The sequence below is a fragment of the Equus asinus genome, chromosome 19, assembly GCF_041296235.1.
Source record: "Equus asinus isolate D_3611 breed Donkey chromosome 19, EquAss-T2T_v2, whole genome shotgun sequence".
NCBI lineage: Eukaryota > Metazoa > Chordata > Mammalia > Perissodactyla > Equidae > Equus > Equus asinus.
Genome location: NC_091808.1, coordinates 24679148 through 24706436, shown reverse-complemented (window position 1 = coordinate 24706436; position 27289 = coordinate 24679148). Strand labels below are relative to the sequence as shown.

Genomic DNA, 27289 nt, shown 5'->3' with positions numbered 1-27289 from the left:
AAGGACAGCCCTTTGACTTGAGTATAGTGATAAAAAGTCTTACAATCAGATCAAGATTTCAATTATTTGTTTCTCTGACCCTAATGCAATAGAAAAATCAAGAACATATGGCATGTTTTAAAAAAATCTTTTCCATTTTGCTCTTGTCAATACGATAAAGCAGGAGATCTGATAAGCATTTCTCGCTGCTACTGGAGGGATCTTTCACAAACTTAATGCTAGTCATCTGTTAAGTTCATTCTCTTTTTTTCTTCTTTGCCTTGTTACTCCCTTTGTTTGCACTCCCCCCCATCAGTTAAGTTAGTATTTTGAATTAAAAGTCAAGGAAGAAAAAAATTTCATTTGAATTTGTAGTATTTTTCATCTGTGTGGCATATGGCAGTGAAGTTAGTGGGGAATGTGATAAATATCCATGGAATTCTGTAAATACTTACCTATGAAGATAAATTCTAATGGCTATCTCAAATGTGACGGTAGACTTTAAATTGGCATGGGGGATAATACATAGCTAAAGCTAAATAAAATGAGTCTGCAATCGCATGTGCCCTTTTACATTTCTGGTTATGAAGAGAATTGTAACAGAACTTCTCATGGTAAAACAAACTGTATTTGTAAAATCTGAGAAGTTTCTCTCTCATATAGTGAGATTGCCAATGTGATTGAACAATCTCTGTGAATTAATCCTTTATTTAATCTTGGTCTGACTCCTAAGAAATGCTAGCTTCTAATATGGTTATTGACCATTACTTGGACTGCTTATGAAATTCACTGTGCACTTTGGAGCAAGTCACAACTCTCTTCCCTTGGGTCTCACTTTTTTCTTCTATTAATAGGGGATAGGTGCTGGCATACATACCTCTCAAATTAGTTATAAAGGTAAAATAAGAGAGATAGGAAAACTGCCTGAAGAGCAAAGAGATGTCACCCTTAACAAATAAGGGACTTCTCTGCCCTGTGCTCTGGACTCCATGGCACTTACTCGTGGGACGGCTGCTCTCACGTGTCAGGACGTGTGACATGTGTACGCAGCGTCAATGACAACTGAAATACACCTGAATCTATCCCAGGGTTTATTCTTCTGTATTTGGAAGATGTGTTTGTGTACAGAATTTTCACCAGAAAGTTTTTATAGCAAACTTTTTATGTCAGAAGTTTATTTTATTGGTAAAATATTAAATAATATACAGAATTAAAAACTGCACTTACACTTCTGAGAAGAAATAAATCTTGGACAAATTATATGCTTGTTCCTGAGATTCCCTAAATTTATTCCAGTAGCTGTGCACTCAGACAGTACAAACCTTTATAATATAATCCTTTTCACAAAGTATTACAAAGTTTCTGCAGCTTCTTTAGTTGTACACACATACAGACACACACTCACACAGGCATATACAACACTCATACACATATACACAGTACCCACACACATGCACAGAACACGTATGCGTGTGCATTAAAAACAAAGAAAATACAAGTCCCACATTTTAGTCCGCAGTGATCAAAGTGTTCAGCGGAGGGCTCCAAACTGGTATAGAGCAGAGTGGCTTCTCACACAGCTGCAAAGACTGTTGCAGTATTTCCATAGTAAACCTCATTTTCTGAGGTATAGTATTTGAGCCTTAAAAAAACTACATTACACTGAGCAAACCTGACATACAAGGTCTGGAATTTTAATTTTACATATATATTTATATATATATTTCTTTTTTTAAACAATAGTTTTTATTTCCCCAAATTATTAGTTTTGAAAAAAAAATGAGGTTTACTGGTTTGACCTATTTTTTTCTTTTTTTTGCTTCTAAAACTCAAAATATCCTAGGAACTGTCAAGCAATTAGTTTTTAAAGTAGTCTAATTACCTTTGGTATTGTTAAAGAAAAAAAATCTAAAATGGCCAAGACACATACTGTACAAATGCAGTAACTGCCTTTAAAAGAAATGCCAAGGAAATGTTATCTTTTAACAAAATATGTATTTACATTACAGCAGTTTTACTACAGGGACATAGATATAAAAAAAGAAAACCAGCATACTACATATAAATATGGATGATACAAAAAATACTTCTTACTTAAATTTGTATGAAAAGAGGAGTGCTCCAAATATTTCTTAAAAATTGTCTCCAATAGGTGAAAGATAGGTGTTTAAAATTGACCTAAGTGCTTCGTTTTTAAAGTTCATTTGCAAAAGAGAAAAGTGAAATAAAAAAATATTAGGTTCTTAATTTAAAACACTGGGCAAGGATCTAAGAAGAAAATTCAGACTTTAAGAATTTCAACTTTAGGACACATTTCTCAGGCAAAAGCTGACTAATTTCAATAGAAATTTAGCCTAAATAAAGATACCAGGAGATTAGACCAGTGGTTTCTACATTTTCTAATCTTTTCACTGTGAGTGTTTTTCTCTTTGCTTTTTGAGTCCGTTAACCAACATACCATGATGTTCAAGGGTTTCTTTTTGTCATTAACTAAAGAAAGAATAAGTCAGAAAAGAAAAAAAAGACAACCATCGTTTTAAGACTTCAAGGAAAGTATTGCACTTGTATAGAAAGAAAGAAAAATACTTTTAAGCTAAACAGCAGAAGCAATCATTCGGGGATTGCAAATAACACATGGTCTAAAAGGTCCGACGATTAAGAGCAAATATGGAGCCCGGAGAGCCCCTCCACCTGGAATATTATTGTGGTAACGTTAAAGCATTTTCTCCCAACAGGGAGACAGTTAAGACTCTTTGCTTTAAATTTTAACTTCTCTCTAAAATCCTGCCAAAGACTGTTTAATCTCTCATAATATACATTTTAGGAGGAAAACCAAATCAGAACACAAAGTCTAACAAAAAAGGAAGGCAAACATACCATGTTATGATTACATAACCTCTGAAGTCATATTTTAGGTACTCAACATTTGAAAGTGAAAGTAACACAAGGGTTATATACCTTACTATTTTTAATCCAACTACTTTTCTTTTTAATATAAAACTACACTTGAATATAAAAATATGTCAGCAGATTATATAGCCAACAAAAAGCACACACAAAAAATTAAGACTTAGTTGACCAGTGAATTGGAAATAAGAGTTGACCTAATCTTCAAACTAGCAAGGGGAAAGAAAAGCAGAGATGTCCAGAGACCATGATGGAAGGGACATGGACAGAGAGGAGACAGGAGCGGGGAGAGTAGACAAAATTTGAGATAACAAAGAACTTCCTGACACAGAAGGGGAAGTGATTTATGTTCAAAATCTGAGAATGCTTGACAGTCAAAACGTTTTATCACAGTTTCAGAAATTGAACTACCCTTAAAAAACAAACACAAAAGAATAAAACAACAGAAAACAAAACCCAGAGTCTTTCGTTACAGTGTATTCATTTTTTAAAAACCCATTTCCAGTAAATTAAATTAAGCAGAATCCTGATAAGTGCATAGTAGGGGATTCAGTGACCTCCACCCGTTCAAGAAGCGTTTCTTACTGTGTCACTTGAGGTAATTCGAAGGGCCTGATGAACTGCAAACTGGCCTATCTGTACCTATGTGAAGTTACATGCTGTACTTTATGTGGTTTAGCTGAGGGCCTGGAGATTTTATATTTTATTCACAATAAAAAGGACATCTTAGAAAACTAGTCATTCAGGTACCACTCTCTGTATGGGATAAAGGTTAATTCACAACAAATTTATACAGAAAATATATAAATGCAATATTAGGGGAGAAAAACCCCATAAACAAAATTAGGAACTTATTTGTAAGAGTGTGTGTGAAAAATATTCACCAACTTACAGTACAGCAAGAGAAAACTAAAGAGCTAGAAATAGAATGTTACATAAAAACCTTAGGGAAAGTCCAAAATTTTAGGTTTCTGCAATAAATGTAAAAATATTCAAGGTGTCATTATTTGGCCTCGCAAGATACTATGATAAAAAGAAACACTAGCATATCACAGCTTCTTGGTCATATGACATTTGCTTCGTATAACAAGCAGCTTATTTTTTTTAAAAGCTGTCATATCCTAACATATTCACTGCAAGTAGCACACAACCATGGTAGGAAACCATTTGAGACTGCTTTGGAGAACAGCAACGTGCTGTGACTGCTCAGTTTTGTTTTGTTCGAGAAGAATGAATCACCTGCTTCCTTACATTATTCCATAAAATGTTAACAGATGAGAACACAAAGGTTCTAAGACTAGTGCAAAACTAGTCTGCAGATGAAATCCCAAAACAATACTGCATTTTATTGACCCCAAATTTCACTAATAGAGACTCGTATGATATTAGAACTTATTCTTCCTTAAAAACAAAACAGAAACACATACCATAATGCAATTCACGGTGAAAACTCCCCTCTACCTCATGTTTTACCTGCATAATCTTGTCATGGTATTCAGAAATATTAGCAGACTAAAAAGATATTAAAACCTGGTTTCAAAGTTTCCTTTTACTTTAAACAGATGAGCTGAAAGTCTCTGGATTGAAAATTCCTCTAACAGTTTTGCCCTAAATACATAAAGATGAATTATATAGTACTCAATTTTAAATGATTTTGAAAAATACATAATAAAAGCGTTGTGGGGCTCCAACAACTAACCAACACTCTCTCAATGCATTTTAAAAAGGCACCAATATAAAGAAATTTTATAAGTATTTAATACATTAAATTCAGGATTTTCGGAGACCAGTTACTGTATATTTTAATTATTTTGCAGAAACTGGAGGTTTAAAAACATTTATAAGATAACTTTCATATATACAAGCTCAATTTCACCCCCACTCTTTTTTTCTTTTGCGTTTGGGGACTTTCTGTTTTAGAATAATCTTCATACAGATAGTACTCACTAAAATAATATATAACTAAAGATGACCACAAATGTAACTTACCCCTTTTGTAAAATGAACAATTCAAAGTTAAAAGAATAATGTAGCTAGTACCTCTTATAACCTAAGTTCTGTCTTGAAACTAGGGGCATACAGTTTTTTGTTTGTTTTTTAGCATCCTTTTCTGTTCTTTTTCTACTTTAAGGAATTATTTTGGAGATAGAGTGAAATAAGTAAAACACAATTTTGGAAAAATAAGTAAAACGTAATTTTCATCTAAGTGCCTTCACTGATGTAAATTTTGTCAAGCACTTATAAAATATCCCAAAGACTTCCTGGTTTTGTGAGGTGTATAGCTGAGACAAAAACTGTAAGTAAAAACAATACCAAGCTCACTAAAATATTCTTGTCTTTCTCCATTTGCTGACAAGTAAAAGTTGATAATTTTTCTTTTCTGTATCTTCCTATTCAAAAGTAATTTGTGTTTCTTTCACTTTGGAGGTTAGATCATATCAGCTTAAAAATCTTTTTTTTTTTGATTGTTTTGATTTATTCCGGAAGTAGATAGATTTAAGTTTAATAGTTGAGAGTAGTCCTAAAGACATACCAGTAACTTCTTTAATATTTCTTAATACAATCTGGTAAAGTAAACCCACTAAACTGCTCAGGTAGTAACTGTATTTTAACTCTCTACACACTCTTGCAACACATCTGATCACTGTAGTTGCTTCTTTTCATGAATTTTCTCTAAAAGAATGTGTGTGTATACACACACACACACACACACACTATGATGCATACATACAATTGCTTGTATGTATGTATGAGAGAGACTCTCTACTTGGTAGCCTAATCTAAACTCTACTGTCTCATTCTCTCATTTTGTCCCTCCAGAAAATTCTCAACGGAATGTTTCAACAACTCAGTCTCTTCCAATCTGCTTATTGGTCACGCTCAATGTTTGAAAAAGCCAGATTAGAATGGTTTTTAAAAGTGATTGACCACTATTAAAGATAGCACACTTTTCCAACAGGAGCTGGAGATAAAATTCTGGGCAAAATTAGGGCAAAGCAATGTGATGAATTTCTGAATTTTTGCCACACTGGAAAATACAGAGGCTAACCCATTTTCATTCCCCTCAAATACCCTGTAATGTGAAATCTCACCTAAATAAACCGGGCATGTAACTGTTATGTAAAACTTGATTTATTTGGTGTCTGACCCTCATATTTATTTCTAGGTGCCGCCACTTTGCATATTACCTTTTGTGAAGAAGAGGCATGCAAATATAGCCATCCAGAGTTTCCCAGAAAGCACTGTGTCCAAAAAAATTCTCTCTAACCTCCACATTTGAATTGACCTCGTCCTCATCTGTCCCTGCCACACCCTGAGCCATCTTTACCTCCTTCTGTTCCTCATATCATGAAGCTAAGGAAGTACAAGCGTACACTTGTAGCAAACACTCTCACAAATATTAAGCCCCTTCAATAAAACAGATTCCCAAAAAGATGAAGTCAGAAAAAAAAAAAAGAGTGCATTATTCCTGTCTTCATAGGGGTACTACACAACTCTTTTGGTCCATCTAAAATCAGTTTCATCCCAGGACAGGTAGGTACATGATTGTTCATACAGTAAAAAAAAAAATAGGAAGCAGGAAGAAAATTCATGGATGATGCCAGCAGAAGTTCACACAGAGCCAAAGTTATGAACACACTGAGTGCCATCCAAATGTTTCCTTAAATTTTAGTAAAACACAAAATCACTAACTTTATTTACCTTCCTCCCAAAAGAAAAAAAAATGAAATTCCAATTATTTGTGAGTGGTTAGGGTTGGTGGGTGAGGGAGTCTCAAAGACATGCTTTATCTTTGAATAAACCGTATATTCACAACGTACCAATGTATGAAAGCATGCAGAAAAAAATGGCAGTTGACATTCTATTTAAAATATTTCACATCTCTGTTTTGGTGCATTCTCTTAGATTTAAAGGAAGAGTTTGGATATTTCTCCAAAAATAATTACAACAGGGGCTAGTAAAAGAGAGCTGACTTGTAACCATTCTGCCCAGCTCTGGCTGTGTTAGTGCTTAGAAGTTGCTTAAATAAGCAGATGATAAACTAGAGAATGAATGAAGAGCAGTGTTAGTGCCAGATTTGCTTATCTGTCCATAGTTCACTAGTCTTGCTAATTCCCACATCATTCTGTATTAAGAAACATAGTTTTAGCATCCTACTTAATGATTTTTTTTTAGAGCAGTTATCAGTTACTGCTTAACAGAATTTCAGTATTCATAAATGGTTATCAAATAATCCAGCCACAGTCAGGCCTGTCCTCTCTAAATATAAGCAGCCAGTTCTGCCTCCAAGTGTGTCTCCCCAAATGACCTAACGGTCTCATTTGTTCCTCCCTCTAATGCTGCTGGACTGCAAAAAAACAGAGAGCACCCGATAAATGAAATGAGAACCTGCACAGGAAGCACGGCAACACGTGTATAGATTAAAAGATGAGAAATTCTGTACTAAGGGATTGAGATTCACTTCTGACAAGGACTTATAAATAGCTGAACGTTTTCAAGATAGAAAGTCTGCAGGGATGGTCACTTTCACTTGGCGGTTCGGACACATTCTAAACTCCAAGAAGGGTAAAAATGAGCTTCATTTTTCATTTTATCTACAGTCCAATGCACAGGTTACAAAGAAGTTCCCTTTTCCTTGCACCAAAAGTGGTAAATATTATTATTGAAAAAACACGAGAATAAATAGCCCTAGTTCCGTAACCTTATGGGGTTCAAGTTAGCACATTCAGGTCAAATTAGCAATTGCTCTGAGGAGATTTTGAAAGAAACAGCTAGCTGATTGCAAGATTTTTAAGACCTTCCACTCGAAGAGTAAAAGATGAATGGACTACGGACAGAACACTGGGTGGTCACAGCTTGAAAAAGCCAGTGAAAAGAGAAATACCAGAGAAGGGATTTCTGAGTGGGCATTTTCCCCCTACTGCTAGCCTAATTATATTTTTCTGCTGACTGCTTAACACTGATTAAATGCTGATAAAGTGACAATTGTAAGCATACTTTTAGAAACAAATACATATGCTATGCTGTTATCATACTACAACTTTAAAAGAAAACTTCTTCAACAAATTTATGAAAAGCAGAGGTCCCTTTTGGAAACTATTGTCTGCCTCTTTGCCACTCTTAGACCATATGTTATTCTGAAAACTAGATAAAAATACTATTCGTTAAAGGTGTTAAAAGTAAGGCTGCCAGGGTGTCTATAAAATGCCAGTCATCAAAACTATGGAAAAACAGTGCTTAGGTTTAGAAAAATAAGATCATAGGACCTCAGATGTATTGTAGGTGTCCTTAACTACCTGTAGTTGAAAAGTTTTGCTATATGGTACAGTGTATAACATACCGTATTATAAATTCCATAGGGGAGGTAAACACAGAACTCACAACAACTCATCGAAGGAGCTGAAAATAACGTGTTTGTGTTCCATGATCTCTAGAGGAAAAAAAACACTTTACGTTTTGAAACAATTTCTTCTTTGAAGAGTAAAATTACTTATACTGTTTTAAACTGCGAAAGTCCTAGCCAGAATAAGCTTTCCTGCCTTCAATCATAATCCTGAACATCAGTGGCAAATCAGAATCTCTTAGGTAAATTGTTATGAATCAAGCGATTTTTTTCCAAAGCATGATATGCCCTATATCTATGCATGGCAGAAATGAACTGCTCTTAAATTCTCACAAAATAAACAAGCCATGTTATCAAGAAACAATATCCCCTGTCCCTTCTCTCTTCTGTTTCTTCCTTATTGTAATTAGGCAGAGCAAATGACACTGTGTCCACAAAATAAGAATTAATGATAGTAATAATATTAAAAAAAAGGTATGTCAACATCTGAGGGGAGGTGGGATTGTAAGTGCAGTATTTCTTCATGTGCAGTTCATTACTTCATAGGGGTCCCCTTTGGAATGAAAAGGCCTAGTGGAATGTGTGCTCCCCTCGAACAATGTGTGATGAAAACTCGTAACGGTCCTGGCTTCTGTAGCCACAGATGTTGCATTCCAGTGGGTCCCGGTAGCCATGGCAACCCATGTGAATGGTGTACATGACATGGTCTAAGAAAAGGACTCGGCAGTGCTCACACTTGAAGGCCCTAATCTGTTCTCCTTCTCCATTGAAGACCTTGTAGATGTCCTTCAGAGAACCCTTAGGAGCCTTGGTGGTGTCCAGGGCCTTGACATCCTCCTTCATGTAAGCTGGGCTTTGTTTCCTCTTGGGATTTAAGGCAGGGTTTCCTTGGTAGGACTGGTGGTCATCATGGCTGCTTTCTGAGTCAGTAGAATCCAGGCAGCTATTGCTGGGAGAGGCCTCTCTTTCCTGGGGTCGACTCTTTGGTCTGATGAGAGAGATAGGGCCATCCATGTTGTTTTCATGACTGTCGGAGGTTTCCCTGCTAATAGGTCTTTCTATCCTATTTGGATGATAGACCTGAGAATAAGCTGAGCTTATAACTGGGGCCACCTCAGCGATTGTGCTTGGTGGGTGCTGCATCAGAGGGTGAAGGGCCTCAGCTCCAAGGTAGGTGATTGCATTGTTGATGGCTTGGTCCATCATGTGAGACTGCATCAGCTCAGCCTCCTTCTCATATGTTAAGTTCATATCAAAATGAATGTCTGGGTAGCTGAATCGCATGAGCTTTTCCCCTGAAAGGGAGAGGGGGAGAAAAGTAAAAAGGAAAAAAAGAACATGACAAAATGAGTGACTGGATTAAAAATATAAAAGTACAAAGTTAATTAATCACTTCCATTTTCCATAATATGGTATATCTTATCCTTTAGATCAAATATTTGGGCTCTTTAATTCTGCTGAGACTCACAAATACTCTTCACCTGCAAAGGGGATTACTAATAAAAATTTCACAAGCCGTTTGCACCTGTTCTAATGTCATCATGAACATGCATCTAGCCTGAAAGGCGCGATTGAGTGTGTTATCTTATTTTCATTCTCTATTAAAATTTCCACCTGACTAGAGCTCAGTGACTATAAGAGAAAGAAGTAATATCAGGTGAAAATATGTCAGAGACCATGCTTGTTTTTTCATATTTTAACATCAGTGATGAAGCCACAAAGGTCACAACAGCGAGAGTGATCTGGTTATAGCATCTGTCACCTATGGTTGTGTAGGGTTGCTTTGGTTGATTTAGCTGCTATATTAGAAAAAATAATCATAGAACTAATTTTTGTCATTCTGAAGAATTCAAAAAAGTCTCTGTTAAAAATACTGTTAAAAGTGGTACTGTCTGATAAACTGAATGAAATTTAGGGCTATTTAAAAATAGGAGTGTTATTTCCCACAGCACCCACTTATAAACTTGGAAAATATTATGTTTCATCGTTTTGTTTCTTGAAATGGATAATTATTCATTTTCATATCACCCCTTTCTTACTCAGACATGTGTGCAATGGTGCTGGTATGTAAACCCATTGTTAGTTTTCCATAACTTTTCTTGATTAAAAGCTGTTTGTAATTTTCCCTTTAATATTTACTTTAACAAATTTAATTTACTTAAACATAATATCTAAACATTATAAAAGAGTTGAGTGGGTAAAGCAGGACAAGTAATTTTAATTTTCCTCCTTCAAAGATTTCCAGCTTTGGACAGAATATTTTATCTTTTCAAAATTCTGCCACTAAAACAATGAGGTTTTTTACAAATTATCTAGTTACTCTGATAGGTAAATCTTACAGATAAATTCTTCTTAAAAATATATGTGGACTTATAAATGTTTAATATGGTGTGTAGATGGATGCCTAAACTGTAATGTTGACAGGAAATGTTGATCCACAGAACTGCATTCTGGAAAAGCACTTTCAGGTAGCTAGTATTATTTCAGGTTTGAAGAAAGGTCCCCAGAGTGAGATCAGGGTAATGATGAGAGTAATGAAAATGGAAGGAAAAAAATGATGAAAAATTATCTCATGGTATCCAGTTGAAGATATTGCAATGTCAAGAGTTTAAAAGTTAAGCTAGACAAACCTAATCTACATTCTCAAAGAGCTTCCAGTTTAGTGGGAATGACAGCAATTTAGGGATCATTTATAATACTGCGTGATACGTGCTACGGGGTCAAAGAAGAGGAATACATAACTCATACTACTGGAGTAAAAGAAGACTTCTTGAAGGGAGCAGCATCAGAAATAAGAATTCAATGGCCAATATTAGCCAAGTACAGGAATGTGGGGGTGGAGCAGCCGGTAAGAAGGCTCAGAGTCAAGAGGGCATAACTTGTTCAAAGGATTACTTATACTGCAATATGGCTGAGAGTGGAAATACATGAAAAAGAAGGAGTCAGATAATACAGTTCTCATTCGACAGCTAAGGAATTTGAATTTTATCCTGAGGGCAATAAGGATTGAAGAGGTCAAACAGGGAGTGACTTGACTAGATATTTATCTAGCAAGACAGTTTAGAAAGTTGTCGCTATAAGAGATCACGGTAGCCTGAACTAGTATAGCGGCAGTAGATATGTAGAAAAGTCGATAGAATGAAATGAAGTTTAGAAAACATAGTGGCTAGGCCTTGGTAATTATGCAGACACAGAGAATGAGAAAAAGAAAGAAATTAAGCATGAAGCCCAGGTTTCTAGCCTGGGAAACTTATTGGAAGACAATGAGATAGAAAAGATGATGAATTCAGTTTGGGGAAGACTATGAGTAATAGTTATGTCCAGTGAGTACTTAGATATAGTCTCAAATTCAGGAGAGAGCTCTGGGCTTGAGATGTAGATATGAGAGTCATCAGTTGATAGAAAGTAACTTCTGAAGCCATGAGAATAGATGATATCACCTAGACATAGGAAAAGTATGAAGAAGAGAAGATCAAAAATAGAACCTCGAAGAACATCAAGACTTTTATGCCTGCCTACAGACACAGCAAGGGAGAATCCTGTACTGGGGCCCATGTTTAGAGAGCCCTGGGCCTTGCTCGTCATGGAACGAGGAATGTGTAAGGCCAAGGGAATGTGCCTATCGGGATTTTAACTTCTAGATCATACTCTGGATACCCAGGACTCCAGAATTTCTTGCCAAATGGCTCTGAGCTTGCACCTAGAGTCAGTATAGTCTTCTTCATAGGTCCATCCTCCTGAGTACCGATTGTGCTACTGGTATGCACACACTTAGGCCTGAGGAATGGCCAACACACTACTCTTGATGTGCTGTGTGTGGAAGGCAATGTGAAAAGAACTTGGATGTGCAGGCTGAGGAGTCTCCAACAGGTGTGCACGAGGCTCCTTTTGGTATTGGACAGAACCAAGAGTGGGACTAAGAGAGGGGCCTGGCTCCAGGCCAGGGAGTGGGCCTGCTTGTGCTGCCAAGGTCTGGTGTGGAATTCAACGAAACCTGAGAATTCTATATTTATTTGAACTCAGTCTTCCAAGCTAGAAAGGTAGAACATAATGGTTTTTCAGCTTGGTTTATAATATTAAAATATCAAGGCATATGAATGGAGGCCTCCATTAGGGCTTTGCCCTGTTTGCTTAGCTGTTAGGGGTAAATCCATAAAGAAGACTGAGACAGGGTAGTCAGAGAAACTGGAAGAAATGCAAGAGAGATAAATGTCATAGAAACCAAGGGAAGAGAATGTTTCAAAAGGAATTGATTATTCAATAGTGGCAAAAACTCTCTAGGAGTTGTGTAAGATAGTCTAAAAAGGGTCCACTGGATTTGGCACTATGGAAGCTAGTGGTGACCTCAATGAGAATAATTTCAGATGAGCATGGGGAAGAAAGCCAGATGCACAGACTGGGGAACGAGCAGAAAGAAATTATGGAAAGTGAGCATAGAGAACTCTTTCAACAACTCCATCTTTCAAGATGAGTAGAAAGTAGGTAGTAACTGAAAGGAGACTTGAGTTTGAGGGAAAATTTATTTTAATGATGAGAGTTTATCACCTTAAATGGTGAAAGGAAAATGCCGACAGAGTGGGGAGGTTGAAATATAACTGAGAAAGAGGAAAAATAACAGTGTAGGGTATTCAGGGGGCTGGGATAGGAGAATTGAAAGAGGGATACTTCTTTCACTGAAACAAGGAAAAAAGAAGAAAGTGTTCATGTGGATGTACATAATCCTATAGGATTAGTGATATGATATTGAAATTATCTTAACTGACTTTATTCTCTGTAAACCTAGATATAACATCATTAAGGAGTGAAGTACCAAGTTTGTAGAGAGTAGAGAAAGGCTGAAATGGCCATAGAGTCGACTAGGAGAGAAGACTATTTGGGGATGGATTAAAGGAGGGCTGCTACTTAGTATGGATGGGACAACTGATACTTGAGATCACATATTCATTTATTTATAGTGACACCAATTTGTAAGGCTGTGAGATTTCCTCCAAAAGTACTAGCAGCTATGTAGATATGGAAAAGATGCTCAGTTGGTTTCACTAGACAGTGCGGTTTCACTAGGAGGTGATAGGACAACAAAGCAGGAGAGTCAAGAATATTGGCAAGAGAGGGGTAAAAGTGATGAACCATGGAATCTGAACTAGACAAGAAAAGAGAGGAAGAGGCAAAAAGATGTGCAGAAAGTTCAGAGATCAGTGGCCTGGAGGGCATGATCAGGTCAAAGAGGAGTATTTCACTGAGGGACATGATAAGGAATTTATGGTGTGTGGAATGATGAAATTGTTTGTTTCAAAAGATATCACAGAGACAGTTACTGTGAAATTGTTATATATCACTATTAGGATAGAACACAAAAAAAGAAGAAATATCATCAAAAAATACCATCATTTATTCCTAATAAAAATCCTAATGTTATTATTTTAAAATCAAAATGTAATTTAACAAAATCTGTCCCTCTTTTCTAAAGGAATGTAGTCAAATCAAATTGAGAGTAGCAACTCTAAGTCATAGAAAACATGAAAATGTTCCAAAGAGCAGAACGAAATAAATTCAGAAGACAAAAAGAATAATAATAAATTTCATATTTTCCCATCTAAACTAGTGTCTAGTTGAGATAGAAGCATTTAATGGACATCCATCAAATTTGAAAAATAGATGAAACGGCATTTTGAAAAATAGTTATTTATCAAAAGGAAGAAGGAAAAGTTACCTAGGGCCCAAGGCAGGCTTTAGAACATACTCTCGGGGCTTTAAACTGACCTATATGTATTCACACTGCAAACTGTGATCCCTTAGGGTTACTCTTTAGCCTTTTCTTTAAATGAGCTCTGTCAATAAATCTCCCCAGCTTGTTTGAAAGTGATGCTTTGGTGACTTGTTAGTTCTTCAATTTCAGATTGAAAGGAAATCTTCTCTAAGTATTTATTGGAGCAATAGGATGTTATTACTCTTTCCTCCCTGAAATAACCAAAGAGAAGAGTTTTCTCCCGGTCATTCACATGAGGAGGTTCCACATGCTCTGTGACACTAGAATGTGAGAAGCTGTTTGAATATTTTCATCTCTTCTAATTTTTACCCTACATAAAGTCTATAAGAATAGATATATTACATATATAATTAATGACAATTCTTTATGTAGAATCTCTATTTTTCATACATTGTTTTAAAAAATTAGAAGAAAAATAATGAAAACAATGCAGATCCAAATATGAAACATCATGAATGTACGTTGCTGCATTATTTTTCTAATGCAGAATTTTGATTAAAAAAGACTTCTCTTCATTCTAGATCAAAGAGTAAAAGCATTAATATCATGTAAAGAAAACAGTTTAAAAACCTGGTACTAATGCAGATTTAAAAACAGATTAAAAAACTGGCTTATAGGCTATACCATTTCCCTTAAGGATTATTACTTAAATAAATTAGCATTTTATTTTTACAGGCTATTTCATTTTCTATATCATTTCATCCTGAGATAGCAGCTTCTATCCCAAGTCTTTCCCTTGTTTCTCTTTCTTAGGCCCATATGCCTATGGGTGTGCATGTGTGTGCATGTGTGTGAGTGTGTGTTGTGTGAGAGTGTGGAACACGTGGAGTGGCATAAAGGAGAAAATAATAATGGAGAAAAGAGTTGGGTATTTATTTCATGAACTGAAATACACCATATATATTTCTAATGCGTGGGAACATGGCTTTGCCCATTAAAATCACCTTTTAAAGAAATAACAGAATTTGTAATACTTACCCACAAACTTTTGTGGAGTGGAGCTTTTACGTTTTCCCATATTCCCCGTGAACTTCTCTATGACAGCAGGTCTCTCAAAAGGCACCAAAGAAATATTGTTGTCCATAATAGGCTCTTGTTCCTTACAATCTTCCATAGGAGGTACTACGTAAAACCATACAAAAAATGCAATCTGATAATTTCTTCAACATTTTAGAAGATACACAGCTGGATTTGCCATGTCTATATGTGTTTTACAAATACAAGCTAGTATACTTGAATAAAGCAAGTATAAAAAATAACCTCTAGTGTTAAAATGCACTGTCTAATTTTACACACACACACACACACACACACAGGATTTGTTTTTATCCTAGTCTCTCTCAGATCAATGACACAAACTGTTGCCACGATTGGTGGCAAACATGTTCATCTTGTTTCTCATCTTATTCCTCTGAAAGTGTTTTTAACATTGATTAAAATCAATACTACTTCAAGACTGCACTATTCTCAAGGTTTTGGGAGTTTATTTTCTAAAACAATTTAAGTCAGTCAATTTGTTTTAGAGGAAAGCTTAAATAGACACACAGAATTAACACCACAATATTATCCAGATTTTTTTTAACCCATGTATTTTCCTGTGGCAGATTTTCTATTTGATGAGCTGAGAGTGAGCTGTGAGCCCCACTGGCAGTAGTTAAATACCTGCACTGAGCAGCCTTCGTGAAAGAGGTCCAATTCTGAACATGTCTGTGCACAGTAAACTGTGGCAGCTTTATGACTGTAATTTATTTTAAAAAGAGCTCTTCAGCAGGATAGAAGAATCCATTTCCAAATTGGCATATTTGCTCACTAAACTACTGCTCTAATTCATTTGACATAAACTCTTCAAAGCTGCTCCCTCTCCATCCCATTTGTCTAAGTTGCTATGGGCTAATATATTAGCTCATAGATATTGACATTAGATATTAACTTTCGTTGTGCAGACAAAGAACTTATAAAAGTTGTTTTTGAATAAAAATGTTGTCAAAAGATGTTTAACTAAGGATAGAGTAACATCTGAGACAGATGAGATGAGTTGACTAAAACTAATGTTCATAGGAAAGACTATAACTTACTACTTCATGATTATTGTTGCTTTCACCAATTGTATTTGTGCTAGTTCTGTTTGGAAACCCAAAGGTTTCATATCTTAGGATACTTCTACTTGTCGAGCATGCACTGCAAAATGATTTATTCTCCTTTCATTTGTAAAGGATAGTCCCACTGTGTGAAATACAATGCATTGTCATTTATAAGGGCGCACACTAAAATAAAGGAAGAAAGCAAGAGATGAAAGTTAAAAATCCAGTGCACAATTCAGGTGACCTATTTAATAACCGATGCAGGCTGTTGAAGAAATGAAAAATGGCATCAGAAAATTGTTTTCCTAATTTGGACATGTTTAAAGAAATCAGCATTCAATCTAAGTTTTTGGTTAACCCAGTAAGTTTGTTCGATGGGCCAGAAAAATGTAACATTTAACCTCTATCTTATAAGAAGCCCTTCAGTTACGAACAGCAAGGGATTCTGCAGTTATTGGATGTTAATCTGGAAAAAGTTCCAAGACGAGATTCAGAAACAAGGAAACATTAGGTCATTTTCTATACTGATATAATTCACGATTTATCAAGTGGAAAAGTATATCCCCAGACATTACATAAAACATTATGTCCTCTCTTAGCAACAACTAAAATTAAAAAAAGAACACTTGAAAAGCAAACAAAGGATGGCCATAGAATTCAAATAAGGAGGGCCAGGAGGAGGGAATGGAGTGGTGATGTGGGGACCACGTAATTCCACACAGATTACTGTCAAAATCTTAACTTTGTTTTGGGTTGTGGATTCACAGAACCTTACCACATTATCTCAAAATAACTAAACAACTGAAAAACAGGCCATGTACGGACCAAAGATGAAAATATGTCATGGACTAAGATCCAAAATGAAAGAAGTAAAGAAAAAAAACTTTGTTGTAAATTTTGCCAAAAAACAGCAAAACTGGTTAACAGGGTTTGCCCCAAAATTGAATATACTAATTAGTTTTGAAATGAGTAGTCTCAAACTTGGCAGTTTTGCTCTAAGTCTCACCTTGAATTTTCATATTTGCACATATTTAACACTCAGAACGAAACCTGGGTGTGGGAACTGTCCCACACCACATCCACCTCAATTCAGATGATTTGTCCCAAGTTCAATGAAGCTCATGTGAACTGAAAGCGATGACTTTGGCAGAGCTCTAACTTCTACTTTACGACAGCTCTTTACATATCAAATACTGATCTTGCTCCTACCATGTTGGCAATAGTAATAATAACAACAACAAGTGACGTAGACTATGTGTTAACTACTGTTTTAAGGGTTTGACATTTAATAATTCATTCAATGCTTTCAACAGCCCCCTAAGATAAGTACAATTACCATCTCCATTTTATAGATGAGGAAACAAAGACCCAGAGGTGCTAAGTAATTCCCTCAGAGTTTACATCTATATTACATAGGAAATACATGAGTTGGACCTTGGTGCTGTGGCTCCAGACCCTGGACTCTTAGCCACTATGCTATACTATTCTTTGCAAACATAATTTGAGAATTGACTTTTTATAAACAAGTTTGACATTTTTACGGTCTGCCATTAGGAAAAGATCTGATACATTTTCTCAATTATGCAATTAATCTGATTTTTTTGCTTTCATGGATCTGGGTGCAACTCATCAAAATGTTTCTGGATATATACTGCTTGAAACACAAAACACGTCCTCTGGTTAACTCATAATGTGTTAACCACATAGTGAGATTCATGCAGGCTAAGAAAACACCAACATGCTAACTTCATTTGTTAGAGCAGACTTTATAATCAAGCATCTTCCTTGACCTTATTTTTGAGATATAACCAGGATACAAATATATTTATACTTGCATTATTTCCTCACATTGATAAATCATAAAGAGAGAACCATAAAAGTTTTTCCAACACAGCTATTTTACCAAACAATCCACTCAAATTTCAAATTCCAAGAAGATACAAGTCTGAGGGTCTTAGATTAGGTCACATGTCCACCCCTGGCCAGAGAAGGCAGGGTGTCTAGACTGAGCCTCTCGCCATGGCTTCATGCAATGGGAGACGGTTCTTTAAAAGACAATGGGAGTCTTGTAAGCAAAAGGAGGAAGGTATGTAGGGCAGCAAAAACAACAGCTATCCTCTATATTAGCGCAAAGGTGCTCCATGCTGCCGAATCTAAAAGAAACTTTTCAGTTATCTTTGTTATTTTCTTGACAACATTGCACAGTGCCGATACTTGCTTTGGCTTCTGTGAAATCACTCTTTCCATTTTCCCCCCCTCTGCTCTTACTCATCTCCATGGCTCTTTTTTTCTTTTTCTTTTTTTTCTTCCTGGTGATATGGCCTTCTTGATGTCTCACTCTATACTTACCCATATAACCTTATTAAACCTAATACTTCAGGCCACTACCTATATAAGATGGCTCCCACATCTTTATTTCTTACCCAGACCTCTCTCAAGAGTCTAAGATCTATATATTCAATGTCCTCCTAGATAGTTTGACTTGGCTGTCTCTCACAGGTACCTAAAAAATAATGTGCTCAAAAAGTGAAATCTGCATTTCCCGCCCCGAACTTTCTTGTTTTCCTAATTTCCGTCTCATTGAATGGTAATACTGTCTCTGCTGTCATCCACGCTAGATACCTGTGGCAAATCCTAAACTTCTTCCTTTCACCTGCTCTCCTGTCCCTTCTCCTCCTTGCTACCTCTCCTTATATACACACATGGAGGTACCAACTGTTTTAGACTCTACATTTATAGTTGCTCTCAATTTCTAACATTTCTGATATTCCAGGCTACTAATCTCAACCCGAGCAATCAGGAAATTGTTCAATGGTCTACGTGCCTCTATCTTGACTCTTCTGATCTATCTCCCCCATTTCTAGCAATAAAATGTTAAAGTAATAATGTTTTTTAGGATAAGGTACATCTTTGCTTAGCACAATAGGCCCTTGATGCTCTGTTCACAGACTGTTTCTTTAGCCTTATCACCTTCCAATTTCTCTTTCCCTTACAATCGGGGCTCTAATTATACACAGCTCCCTATAGGTCCTTAACCCACCATGGCCCTTCAGACTGCTAATTCTTCACACAAGCTGTTCTCTCTGCATGAAACACCATTCTCCACTTCTTCAGTTGGCTCTCTTTCCTTTGAAAATCTTGTTCAAACATAACTTCCTTAAGAAAGTCCTCTTGGACACCCAGTCTGACTTAGATATGTATCCTCTCTGTGCCCCTATAATGTGCTCTAACTGTTGGTTTACTGGTCTGTTTCTTCCAATACTTGGTAAATAGCCTTAGGGTAGGGACTGCATTTTATTAGACTTGGTGTCCGTAGTACCTTTCATGACGTGAGACAACTATAATCTTCAATGGTTGTTTACCAAATGACTTAATGAGGGAAATGTCACCCAATGGAAAGAGGTCCAAGAAGCTTACTAGAAAGTTTACACGTTCTCAATCATGTCTCCATGCTTGCAATAAAAACTTCCCTTTCCCAAATAATTCAAAGCATAGACCTAAGAATACATATTCTTGCTTTAAGGTTGGCCATCTTTCTGGTTCACACTTGCATTTTTGTCTTCAGGCAAGGGGGCAAAAGCTAATTACATACTTTGGTTTTTAAAGCTTTTTCTTCAAGCTGAACAGCCTTGAAAAATTAGCTGGAAGATAATTTTCAAATAAGATAATCTTCCAGAAAATGCAATTCATTATTATCTTTCTTTCTAAAACTACCAGTCATGAACTTCCTCCCTTTCCCTCAAAGTCAAGAACTTTATATTCTACCAACTAAATATGTCTTCAGTATTTCACCCTGTTCCCTTCTCCTGCTGCTGCCTTTTCATCTCTTCCATGGCATTCTCACTTCTAGTCTCTCCCTGCACTCCAATCAGGCATCTATTCTTTACGCTGGTGACGTTTTTCTTTAGAAGACACAAATCTGATTACTTCAATGACATTCAAACATTGGCTTAGCATGAAAGGCACTATCTTTGCATCACAACCTACTATTTAAGTCTTATTTCCTACCACTGCTTTAACTCTAACTATGTTCAACGTCCAGAAACCTGTTAATGTTCTTTATACCTCTAAGTCATAGCCTATGGCAACTTCTCTGTCGGGAGTGCACACTCTCGGAATCTGTCTGATCTATGCAATTTTTCTCATCCTCATGTACAAATTAAACACTACATGTAACAAACTTTCCTCGACTCCTCCAGACAGGTCAGTTCTGCATCTGTGGTCCTGAAGAAGTGTATATATACTTTTATTAGAGCATTTGCTTCATTTTATTTTTTAAGTATGTATTTCCTATCAGACTATAAATGCAAGTAAGAAATTGTGTCCATTTATATGTATATCCCTGGAACTTTCCACAGAACTTGGCACATAGCAAGTCCTTAATAAATGTTTCTTGAATGAAATGAAAGAATGAATGCCTCTTTGACTTCAGACACTTTCTCACTAGAAGAGCTAACATAGGGAAGAAAATGTTTTGGGAAAGAGAGGCTAGGAAATATAACTATGTCAGATATGAACAAAAAAATAGTAATTAATTTCAAGGAGCTAATGGCAACCACAACGACAGCAACCCCCCACACCCACCGCTAAAAGAAAAGACAAAAAAATAGACAAGATGTAATACGATAGTGTGAGAGGGAAGGGCATAAACATGAATTTCATCGTGGCTCTGTTTAAAAGGAGGAACATGCCAAGCCATGTGTATGAGACAAGGTTAGTGATGAACTCTAGTAGCATTTACCCATATTTTTCTCTCCAGTGGCATCTATCAATCCCTACCTCATACAGTCAATTCCCCACCAAGCATGTTAACAAAAGGAAACCGAGATTCAGGATGATCTCAAGCTATTATTACAACACACCTGGGAAAAGTACAGCATGAAATGGCATTAATATAAACTTACGTGGTTAAAACTATATCCAATACTGACAAACACATATTTGGGTCTATAAATGATGCCCCCAGCCCACTCCATCTTGGCTTTGCCCTCTGATCTACCCAGTACCTGCCTGTCTTTCCCAATTTCCCCACTCTATTCCAGTTTCACAGCTACCTGTAAAGGGCCTCTGCCTGTCAAGGGTTAAGTGATCTGGGAAACGGGGGTTGACACTGAGGCGGCAGCAGTTTAGAAGTCTTTTTCTCCCCAAAATACATCTGTTTAAAATGTTTGTCAGCACTTATTCTATAATTGGTTAATCTGCCAACAGATAGCTAAATGTCGACTATAATTATTTATGTACACCTTCCCTCCCTGTGACAATATAAAGTCTTTTACGAGAGAGTTTATTTCTTATTCAGATGTGTATTCAACACAATTTCATAAATAACTGTGAATGGAAAAATGAATTAATAATCCAGACAAATGTCAAAACTGCAATGAGAGAACATGATATGGAAAAACCAGTAGCAGCTCGGTAAAGTGTCTCTGGAAAGCTGGGGCGTGCCCCAAGCCTCCATCGGCTACCTTGCCTCAAGCCACCTCTAAAATCAACAGCTTAAACAGAAACAGTGCTTAGCAGGCAAATGAAACCTTGAATGCGTACGCTAATGCTGGTAAGTAACATAACTTTAAAGAGGACGGCACCTTTACTCTTTCTTAATATTTAATGCCCTGAAGTCTAAGAGTAAAAAGAACTTTTTATTGAGCACTTATTGCATATCCAATCACATTTAATTCTCACACCGAGCCTATGATGACACACTCAGACACCACACAGTCAGACCAGGCTTGCTGGACTCCCGGGCCCACCATTCCACTGTTACCCTCATAAGCCCAGGTAATGCAAGCTTGCATTATCAAATTTCCCAAGCCTTAAAACACAGACAGGCTTTTAAAAATGCTAGTTAATAATGATAATTTAAAAGTAAATGGACTCACTCACAATGATGAATAGAATGAAATCTGCTACTGTATGATATAAGCTATCGTCAATACAAAGAAATGCTTCAGTTATTCAGGATAACAAAATAAATATTTTAAGTTAAAAAAACTTCCAAATTCAGCAACAAACAATAATCACTAGCTGTCTAATGAACACAGTTCCACTGTACGTATTACATAAAACAAACAAACTCACAAATAATCCTGGAGCTCTCTGTAAGTTGCTAAATAGATATTTATATTTTAAAAGTGACTACAGCATTCTCCCAATTTACTATTTAATATTGCCCAAATTTTTTAAAAGTAAAAGATATAAATGTACCAATAAGTTAAGACTTCTGTATGTACTTGTATAAATAATAAAATCAATCTCTATAAAACTATATAGGAGAAGATGGATGCTATAAATCTAAAGAATTGAAGTTCATAACTTTCCTTTGTAAGGCCGATTTACTAATGTTAATTTTTCAGTTATAGAGGATTATGAATTGATAAACTTTAGGGACTGCCTTCCTACCTGCTGTTTTGTATTGTGGAGATCAGGATGTTTTGCTCAGGTTTTGATTTTTGCGGAGGGATGTGGTACCTAATTCTGGTCTAGATCTTTCCTCACACTTGTAGAAAGCAAAATCAGTAATTTCCAAGCTAAATCACAGACAGATTGAAGAAATTTCCAATTATATCACTGAGCACTGACCTAAGAGAATCGAAAATGCACAAATAACCAATTAATTCTTTTAGGAAACCTATAGACTTAGGTGGAACCATCTCTAACTATTCGGTGTAACCAAAGAGAAGAGTAAATAGTACCTTCCTTCGGTCTATTGAAGGTCGGCTGCCATTATTATGTTAATTCAAACACGTTATCAGAAATAATTTGGAGTATCACAAAAACAATATAGCTTGTCTGCCAAGTGTCTCATAGCTCAACTTATTTCAAGTGCTTAACAAGATAACCCCATACAAAGTTAATGTGATCTAAAATTGTTTTAAACAGAGTAAGAGTTTATCTTTATGCCGAAAGGTAGAGAGAACTATTTAGCCCATAAAAACCTACAAAAGTAGTAGGTAGAGGGGGTGAAGAAAATTGGGATGCCATTTCTACCCACCATGGTGACTCATGACCTGCCCAGCAGCCTCCATGCTGACATTCTGGAGATAGTTGTGGCAGCGTTCCTTGTGCTCCTCCAATGAACTGCGCTGCTTGTAGCTTCGTCCACAGTAGTTGCACTTGTGAGGTTTACCCACTGCGAAGAGAACTCAAGATTAGTCTGCTGCTGGCATCGTCCAAAGCATAACTAACAGCTAACTTTTGATAGTCTGGAGGAAGCGTTCATGTGCTTTTCAGACTTAAACCTCTTCCTCCTCCACACTCCAATTTAGGCAGGAAAAGATAATACATGTCTACCAAGAATAAAAGCCAGAAAAGGCAGATGGTACCTTTGGCAATCGGGGAAATACTGAGTCCAGTTCATGCTCTGACTGTGTCCTAGATCATGAAGGGCGGACGATCAGTCTTCAGTTTATCTGACTCTCAGTCCTAACATTTACTCTGATACAATTCTCTCAGCTTTAACTCATTCAAAAGACAAATTAGGAGTGTCCTAGATACGTGATGAGAATTATTTTTTATTTATTTTTTGGGGGTGGGTAAGGACAGAGAATTTTACTGAAGAAACCTAAAACGCAACAACTCGAAATGTCATTGTTTAACGAAAAGATTATTCATGGGTACCAAGAAGACTAAAAAGAATTCAAGTGATGAGAAAAAGTACAGATAAAAGCAGAGAGTTTCTCTTTTCTTTCCATCTTGGTAATAACTATTCACACATGCAAAACTTTGCAGCAGTTAAGTGCATTCTCCCACATCAGCACTGTTCTTCTCTTACTGAGAATTAATCTACTCGGGGCTTTGAGGCAGGGCTATTAACAAGAACCACCGAAGCCCTAACGTACTTATACAATGATAGCAATATTTTCTAACACATGTCACATTCAGGAAACGAATTATTTTCTAGTAGCCAGAGAGTCATACATATCTCAGTATATCTGATAAAATACAGCTGTGCTCACATAAAAAAGCAAACAAAAACTTTAAGAAATTGATTAAAAGAAACACATTTAGGGAAAGAGGCATGTTTTAATGTAGGACTGTTCACAAAGATAACACAGAGCACCTTGATTCTTGGTTTTGAATGGATATGAAAAAACATAAAACACCAGGTGGTCTGTGCCAAAGCCCTTGGTAGTAAAGCGTAGTGTGAATCAGGTCAGGGGCTCACATTTGACTCCCATAGGAATCATCTTGTTTCAACCAGAGGACAAACAGACAACTCTTTTTTACGGTCAAAGACAGCATCCCTAACTCCAGTTGCCTTACAAACCCAAGCTATGGCACTAGTCACAAGTGGAACCGAAACACTAACAAGGCCAGGTATTCACAGCTGCATAAAAATCTCACTATACTCATTTTTAAAATGCCTGTAGATTGTATTTGAGGTGCGCATAAACTAAAATCAGTTACTTCATTATCAGAATTTTTTGTAAACTGTCTTTAAAAAATCAAAGCTCTCTAAGGCAGGATTAGTCATTTCTGAAAATACTAGGCGAAATAACTTCTATTTTTCAGAACTGAAAATTTCTGGGAAGTAGAAACCAGGTAGTTCTGTGTGCTGTGAAGAATCTGCATCACTCTGCGAGAGCAGTAAAAAATACAAGAAAATAGTTTTAGTCAAAAATAGTTAAAGAAAATAATATAAATACATTTACACGTAATTGCATTCCAAGACAGGTATATATTACAAAAAAAGCCTTTGCTATCACCGTTACTCAATTTTGGGTTCATTAGTGCTGTTTCTCTAGAAATAAGTGATGAATTTGCTCTAAACAAGCCTATTAACCAATTAATATTATTAAGCACAAACATCGTAGTTAATAGCCCACCATAAACTAGTTCCGCCATCTCCATCTTCCCTTTTGTTAGTCCTGTTGCATTGTGTGCTATGATACCTATGTTTCACTGTGAACATGTCCTCCGAATCTTTCTTCTCCTTATTTCTATAAGCAAACTTGACACCTTCTCCACTAAATTAAAACCTAGTTCCCTTCCACTTCCCTTGGCTCACAATCCTCTATAAACTCCCGACTCACCTGAGAAGGAAGAAAAGACAGGACATACCTCTTACTGCTTCGAAAACTCATTTTTTACTACCCGAATTTTTGAAGTCTATGCCATCTGCTTTACTTCAGCTTATTCCATTTTGTCATCTATTTGTTTTAAAACATCACTCTTTCCTCTTCATCCCATCCTAGTTCTCGTTGTTATTCATCAGGGATTTGAGTAAATTGTCTAAAAGCATAACGTGCATTTCCCAAACCTTCACCTGAATTCCACTCCAGCAATCCACATACACATGTGTGACATGTGGGACTTTGACACCTCTTAGAACTATTCTATCTCTAAGAAATTTGCTCTGGAAATGCTACCTTATCTGTCTACCTCTCTCATTTAAGACATATCTATTAAACGCCTGCTATGTCCCAACACTGGGATGAGGCAGGAATGTCAAGTGGAGAACAAACTCTCACGGTGCCTATCCTCTTGAAACTGACAATCTGGGGAGGAGGATACACATTTAACAAATGCACAAGCCACGCATCACAGACTGTGGTAGATTCTACAGAGCAAAAGAATGGTGGGCTAGTATAACCTGGGGAACCTAATTCAGTTTGAGAAGGTTGGACAGGGAGGTCTGCCTGAGGCAGGAACATTTAGGCTGATAACTGAAGGAAAGTAGAAGTTAGTCAGATAACGGAGGGGAAGTAGGGTGGAGGAGAGGCAGAGTTTCAGGACTTCCGGGAACTGCCGTTGTCTTTTTCTATTTACTCTCACGTACTTAGCTCCTTCAAAGTCGAGATCATGCCCTTACTACACCTTTGAAACTTATTTTCAAATATCATCAACAAGCCCTGCCAAATCCAAAGGCTGCTCTATTCCCACGAGACCACTTCCTGTCAGTTTTTTAATATTTCTTAAAACTCAAGTTCATGAAGACATTGTTTATATTTACTCCCTATAAATGATGAGTTTGTATAATACCTATAAACTACATGAGTTAATAGATATAACATATACATAGAAGAGGACCAGTATTTTGCTCCTTTTATTATTACAAATATTGTTACACATTCTCACCATCTGAAACACCTTCATTCTGATGCATTCCTGAATCACTGAAACATTTTTAAAAAGTCATCAATAGTCTCTGAATCAACAGCCACTAAGTCCAGTGAAGTTTAACCAATTCTAAATCTTCCTAATTTCTTGATCCCTACCAAACTTTCATATGTCTTGAATCTCCTGTTTTAGCTTCTGAGGGATCAGATTCTGTGCTTCCCCCCTCACTGGCTTCTCACCCTCAAGCTACCTGGCAAGCATAGATGCACCGCCAGACTGTGTTCTCATACAGCAGTCTCCCTCTTTTCTTTCTAGATTAAGCTCTCATTTCTCCAAAACATCAGATCATGCCTGAAATAATTTCCCATGTTTGTAAGCTCCCACTTATCATTTAAACCTTTAAAAAAAAATCTTGGGGAACCAAAGACAGAGATTTCCTCTGTGCTCTCACAGCACTCTGTCCACACCCTGTAGATATGTTACCATGATAACTGCATTGTAATTATCCACTTGATATCCATCTATTTCCCCAGTCCAAACGATGAGCTCTGTCATAAGGACAGAGGCCATGTTTTACTCAATTCTGAATTGATAGTGCTTATGGTAGTTATTAAACACAGGAGACACGAAATATGTATTTGCTGAATGACTGCACTTCCAACTCATACTTCCAAATGCCTTTTGGGTACTGCCTCAGGCATATTCCTCTGAAATCTAAAATACGACATATCCCAAATTATCTCCCTTCACAAAACTACTTCTTTATTCTGACTGTTCTTTCGTGCTAGAGTAACCACTGTTTTTTATTTAAGATTGGCACCTGAGCTAACAACTATTGCAAATCTTTTTTTTTTTTCTTTTTCTCCCCAAAGCCCCCCGGTACATAGTTGTATAATTTAGTTGTGGGTCCTTCTAGTTGTGGCATGTGGGGCGCCACCTCAACATGGCCTGATGAGCGGTGCCATGTCCGCGCCCAGGATCCTAAGTGGCGAAACCCTGGGCCGCTGAAGTGGAGTGTGTGATCTTAACCACTCAGCCACGGGGCCGGCCCCATAACCACTATTTTAATACACCAGACTGACAACAAAGTAGCCACTTTTGTTGCCTCCTACTTCTTTTCCCACATCCAAATAATTGCTAAATTCTATTTAT

At 36.7% G+C, this 27289-nt stretch overlaps 1 protein-coding gene across 21 annotated transcripts in view; it reads right to left on the bottom strand.

The window, feature by feature from the left end:
- Positions 1-1698: 1698 nt before the first annotated feature.
- Positions 1699-27289, bottom strand: part of IKZF2 (IKAROS family zinc finger 2) — a 158451-nt gene continuing 132860 nt past the window's right edge. For all 21 annotated transcript variants that reach the window (XM_070489785.1, XM_070489788.1, XM_070489789.1 and 18 more), the window contains 3 exons: positions 23070-23207; positions 14976-15119; positions 1699-9525 (listed from right to left, as the gene is read on the bottom strand). In XM_070489785.1, coding sequence (XP_070345886.1) covers positions 8801-9525; positions 14976-15119; positions 23070-23207 — 1007 coding nt within the window. In that variant the 3' untranslated portion in view covers positions 1699-8800. The remainder of the gene's footprint in view (positions 9526-14975; positions 15120-23069; positions 23208-27289) is intronic.